At 56.8% G+C, this 5,944-nt stretch overlaps 1 protein-coding gene across 1 annotated transcript; it reads right to left on the reverse strand.

Annotated features, from left to right (window-relative positions):
* Positions 1-208: 208 nt before the first annotated feature.
* On the reverse strand, positions 209-4,868 carry SOX4 (SRY-box transcription factor 4). Its single transcript, XM_048307930.1, has one exon. It carries the CDS (start codon positions 3,964-3,966, stop codon positions 2,665-2,667), a length of 1,302 nt encoding a protein of 433 aa, XP_048163887.1. The 5' UTR covers positions 3,967-4,868; the 3' UTR covers positions 209-2,664.
* Positions 4,869-5,944: the final 1,076 nt, after the last annotated feature.

A 5,944-nucleotide genomic window follows, 5' to 3' on the forward strand; every position in this document is an offset into this window, starting at 1 on the left:
GAAGAAAAAAAAAACAAAACAAAACAAAACAAAACAAAACAAAAAAAAAACCAAACAAAAAACCAGAAAAAAAAACCCCAAACAAAACAAAAAAAAAGATAGGTTATTTACAGAAGGTATATCAACAATCTGACAGGCAGTGAACTTGACATGGTTAGCTGGCATGATTTTTTTTCTTTTTCTTTTTCTCCTTTCCCCACGTTGTGTTGTGGGTGATCGTAGACAAAAAAAAAAAAAAATCTACACAGCATATTGCACAGGATGGATGACCAAAAAAGAACAAAAAAAAAGAACAAAAAAGTTAAACCCTTAACGGAACCACCTCATTAGGCAGACGTCCTAGTGCCTGTCATGTTATATTAACATACATAAACACACAATCTTCTTTTTTGCTTATTATAATACAGACTTAAATGTACAAAGATGTTTTCACTTTCTTCATCTTAAACACAACAGCTATAAACCTGAATACATATGCTATCATCATGCCATAAGAGACTAAAACAATTATATTTAGCGACAAATAGAAAGGATTAAATAGTCAAATACAAGAATGAAAAATGCAGTACATAGTGTCGCGAACTCAAACCGGCATTTCGATAGATCCAGTGGTTTAAACGGCACGTTTTTGCTTAGAAAAAAAGTGCAAAAGATGTGGTTTACAAGTTAAAGGTACAGGATCCCTTCTGTGTAAATGCACCAGTTGCTTCACTTCATCCGGGGACAGGTGGCTCCCCAAAACGGTAGCATACAGCGTAAATCCCTTCCCCCGGCCCCCTCCGCGCAGAGGCAGGGGGCTGCGGAGCGGGCAGCGGCGGGGGCGGTGAGGGATGCTGTCACTTTAAGATGCCTGCAGATTGGAGTGTAAACATGGACAAAATAGGGGCTGATTCGTGGGTGTGTGAGAGTGTGAGTGAGCGTGAGCGCGCACACGCGTGTGAGATACTAACCAGCGGCCCTGTTGTTAAAATCAGGAAATCCAAACAGCGATTTACACCGATTTACACCCCCTTTATATATTTTTTACAAAAATACACTGAGAAAATAATCAAACGTTTTCATCTCTCTTCTCTTTTTGTTTTTAAAAGTGTCAAAAGTCTACATTTAAATATAAAAAATTAAAAGTTAAAACTCTAGCCCTTCAGTGAAGGAGACATAAAAATGGTGCGGGTAACAACGAGAACTACCAAAAAAGGACAAAGAAATACAAAGTCAAAAATGTTTGGCCAGTATAAATACGTCCACTTATAAAATGGCATCCGATTACATTTACAAGAAAAAAAAAAACAAAACAAAACAATACGAGGATGGAGCATCGGTGAGAAAAAACAGTCTTTTCATTTACAGCTATAAGGAACAAACACATACATACTCTGAGAAAAAATTTGGTCCTGAATTTTCATTTTTTTTAAAGTCCAGCACAGATTTGAGTTGCGTTTGAATCCTTTAAAGAGTTAAGAATGAAAAAAAGCTGGTGATATTTTTGTAGGAATCAAACATAGCGCCATCTATCTGCTTTTATATTATCCTAACACTAGTTTTGTTTTTCTTAAACTGTTCAACAGTCTTACAGAAATCTTGAAAAGATAGACAGTATAACATGCTATATTAAACCCCACCAGTGAAATAATCCAACACCATCACGATTCTGAGTAAGAAGAAAAAAACTACTTTTTTTTTTTGTATTTTCGGGTTTGTTTTTTTTTTTTTTGTTGTTGGTTTTTTTTTTTTTTTTTGCAAAAGCCATCGCCCTCCGTTTCCCCTGTACCACATCATGACAGAAACTGTTCCCATTCGGTCTCTGTTTCAAAAGAAGTTTTCAGTGTTCTTGAACTTTCAGCCTTATTTTTCTCTCTACATATTACATGAGGTGACTGAGAAAAGCGCTGCCGCCACCTCATCTGTACGTGCAAATCCATTTCAGTTTATTATTATTTCCCCCCATCGTATTTCCAAGACAGCTCTCAAGTGTAAGTCTGGCTCTTCTCCGCTTAACTAGGATCTCAGTCCAGCTCCATCCGCCTCCTCCTCCTCCTCCCAGCATTGTTGCCTCCTCTCACCGCAGAAGAAACCGGGACAAGATTTCTCCCCACAAATGTGAACCTTGCAAAGGGTTTGGGTGGATTTTTTTTTTCCAGGCAGTTCTGATCGCTCTTTCATAGGAAAGAGGGAATACTCAAGACATCCAGTATGCGCTCAGCACAACGCATCGCTCCCCCTCCTCTTTATTCGTATAAAATGGGCAGTAACAAAGAACCCAGAGGTGTATGTGGTTTCCCCCTCCCTCCCCCTTTCTCTGTCTCTCTTTTCAGGAAATAAAAAAAGGAAAAAGGACAGCGTTTCGCTCCCGCCAGTCTCTCAAAAAGCACCGTCAGGCTCCTCTCTCGGAGGGGGTGTGTGCGGGTCCGTCTGCAGCCGGAGGAAGGGGACTGCTGGCCGTTCCGCAAGGAGAGGGCGATCCCGCTCCTTCCCCGAGCACAAGAAGCAATTTCTCAACAGCCCCTTCCCAGAAACAAACAAAACACCTCCTCCCCCCCTAAAAAAAACCCAAAACACAAACACCAAACAAAACAGAAAAAGACACAAAAGCACCCGGCGAGGTGGGCGAGTCCTGCCGACAGCCACGCGCGCCGGCGCCTCCTCCAGCAGGGCCCGGCTCTCGCCTCAGTAAGTGAAGACCAGGTTGGAAATGCTGGACTCCAGCCAGTCCCCCGAGATCATCTCACTTACCTCCGGCGTGCAATAGTCCGGGAACTCAAAGTGCGAGCCCGAGCCGGGCTCGAAGTTAAAATCCAGGTCCCGGTCGAGCACCGAGGAGCTGAAGCTGCCCAGGGACATGCTCTCAAAGCCGGGGCTGGGGTTCAGGTCCAAGAGGTCGTCCTCAAACTCGTCGTCAGACGAAGAGGAGCCGGAGGAGGAAGAGGAGGAGGAGTGGGAGGACGCGGAGGAGGAATGCGCCGTCGAAGGGGCCGGGGAGGAGGCGCGCAAGCTGGTGTAGCTGCGGTGATCCGAGGGCGAGCCGGAGCCGGAGGGCGAGGGGCAAGCGACGCCGCCGCAGTCCCCGTCGGGCCGGCCCGCGCCGCCGCCCCCCTCCTCGTAGAGGCTCAAGGGGTCTCCGGTCTCCGCCGAGCTGCTCAGCGTGGGGCTGCCGGGCACGGCGCCACTGGGGGAGGCGGAGGCGGCCGCCGCCTGCCCGCTACCGAAGATGTAGACCCGCTTCAGCTTCTTCTCGGCCAGCGGCTTGCCGGGTCCCGAGGGCGCGCCCGCCGCCCCCCGGGGCTTGTAGAGCGCCTGGTGCTCGGGCGGCAGCAGCGCGGCCGACGGCTCCCCGGGGAAGGGGGCGGCCTTGCCCCCCGCCGCCTTGCCGTGGGGCTTGCCGCCCGCGCCCGCGCCGCCGCCGCCCGCGGGGGAGGGCTTGGAGCCTCCGCCGCCGCCCTTCTTCGGGGCGGGCTTGGCGGGGGCCGCGGGGCCGCCGGAGCCGCCGCCCGCGCTGCCCCCGCCGGCGCCGCCCCCGCCGCCCTTGTCCGCCTTGTCGCCGGGCTTGGCGGAGCTGTTGCCCGACTTCACCTTCTTCCTGGGCCGGTACTTGTAGTCAGGGTAGTCCGCCATGTGCTTGAGGCGCAGCCGCTCCGCCTCCCGGATGAAGGGGATCTTGTCGCTGTCCTTGAGCAGCTTCCAGCGCTTGCCCAGGCGCTTGGAGATCTCGGCGTTGTGCATGTCAGGGGACTGCTCCATAATCTTTCGCCGCTCGATCTGTGACCACACCATGAAGGCATTCATGGGCCGCTTTATGTGCCCGCTGGGCGTCTTACACCAGCTCGGGTCATCCGCCTTGCCCCCCGTGGAGGCGGTGGAACCCGGCGTGGGGGAGGAGGCGATGCCCAGCTCAATGCCGGCCCCGGAGTCGGAGGTCTCGGCGGCCAGCAGCGCCTCCGTGTTCTCCGCCGTGTTGGTCTGCTGCACCATCGCGGCGGCGGCGGCGGCGGGGGGCTCGCCGGGGCTCAGCGCCGCTCCGGAGCTCAGCGCCGCTCCGGCGCGGGGCAGGGCGCGCAACTTCTCACAGCGGCACCGAGACGGCGCAGCCCCCCGCGGCCGCGCCCCCGCTCCCCGCACCACTTGTACGTCCACACCGGCGCCTCGTCCCCGGCGGCGCGGTCCTCTCCCCCTCGAGGCGGCGGCGGCAGCAGCAGCAGGAGCGGCGGGGCCGCCCGCGGTCAGACAAGAGTTTCTGCAAAAGCAGCGCCGCGAGCCGCCCGTCCAAGTTTGCTAGATTTTTCTTGGGGTGTTTTGGGCTTTTTTAGTTTGTTTTTTTGTTTTTTTTTTTTTGGAGGGGGGTGTCGGTCTGCTTTTTTTCCTCACCACATCGGGTTTCCCCCCTCCCCGAAGCAGCTGGTCCAGTTCACAAGTGCGTTCCGCCTGCCCGCAGCGTTTCAGAAGAGCGGCACTCCTGCCGCCGAAAGTCTCTCAGCGCTGGGCACGGCCAGCGTGCACGGCCGCGGGGGAGGGGGGAGGCGGCGCGCCCCCGAAGCCCCGAAAATCCCGGCTCCAGGACCCGTGGTGGCGGCGGGGTCGGCGGCCAGGAGTTTGTGCAGGCTGAATTTGGCAGTTGCGAGGTACCGAGCGAAAAGGAAACCCCTCGGGAAAAAAAAGAAAAAAAAAAAAAAAAGAAATAAGAAGAATGAAAAAATAATAATTGAAAAAATCGCCGTAAAAAAAGAAAAATTAAAAAGCGCTCTTGCATGAACGAGTCTGTACGTCCCCGGCAGGAAGAGCGGCGAGCCGGGCGCCCAGTCCCGTCCTCCTCCTCCTCTGCCGACGGCGGTGGTGGTGCTGCTGCTGCTCCGCGCGCGCGGAGCCCCGCGGAGCCGCCGCCGCCGCCGCCCCCCACGCTCGCCCGCCCGCCGGGCGCTGCCCCGCGCCCCCCGCACGCCGCGCTCCGCCGGCCGCAGCTGAGAGCGGACCCCGCGCCCGCCCCGCGCCGCTTTATCCTTTCGCAGCCCGCCCCGCGGCCAATCGCACGCTGTATCCAACGCCCTCCGCGTGCCAAGCCCCGCCCGCCTCCCCGGGATTGGCGGCCGGCGCGGAGCGGTAATAATGGCCGCGTGCAATGGGAAGCGCCCGCGCTGACCTCATTCCCGGCGGCGGGGCGAACTTTTTAAAAGGGGCAGGAGGGCAGCTCCGCGCGCCGCCCCGCGCCTCGCCGCGCACGTGCCCGCGACCCCCTTACCCCCCGCCTCCCGGCCACGCTCCTCCCTCCCCTCCTCCCTGCCGGGGAAAAAAGATTAGGAAATCAGCAAAAATCATCATAGTACAAATAATTATTTAAAAAAAAAAAGAAAGGGAGAGAGGGGAATCAAGCTGTTCCGCCCCCGCACGCCGCGGCTGCGGGGCGGCGAGCGGGGGACACCTGCCCGCACAAAGGGCCGGGAGGGTGTTCCTGCCGTCCCGGAGCCACCTCACGCCCAGCGGGCAGCGCTGCCCGGGGGATGCCGGAGGGTGCCCCGTGCCCGTCCCCACGCCCACACGCGCAGTGTCACGGAGGGGTCGCCAGCCCTGGAGAAGCGCCCGCGAGGCGCTGCCGTCACGCCCCCTCCGCCACGGAGCTGGAGCGGAGCGGCGCAGGGCGTGGGATGGGACAGGCAGCGGGCACATCCCGCGGAGCGCCGGGCCCCGCACCAGTCACGGCGCTGAGCAGCCGCTGCCACCCTTCCCAAATTCCCCGGCGCCGAACGAGGAAGAGGTGTTGCCCTTATCGCGCTTTTACCCTCCGACCCCCCTTCTGCGTTTCGCTACCTGCCGCTCCCGTATGGCGCGGTCCCGCCGCGACGCCCGATCCCAATCCCGGTGAGAAGCTGTGGCTGGGGGTCCCGGCCCGGCCCCGCCGGGTCCCCAGAGAGCGGGAGAGGCCGCGGGAGGAAGGAGCGGTGCGCAGCCGGCGGGCAGG

This window comes from Corvus hawaiiensis, chromosome 1, assembly GCF_020740725.1.
Source record: "Corvus hawaiiensis isolate bCorHaw1 chromosome 1, bCorHaw1.pri.cur, whole genome shotgun sequence".
Classification (NCBI taxonomy): domain Eukaryota; kingdom Metazoa; phylum Chordata; class Aves; order Passeriformes; family Corvidae; genus Corvus; species Corvus hawaiiensis.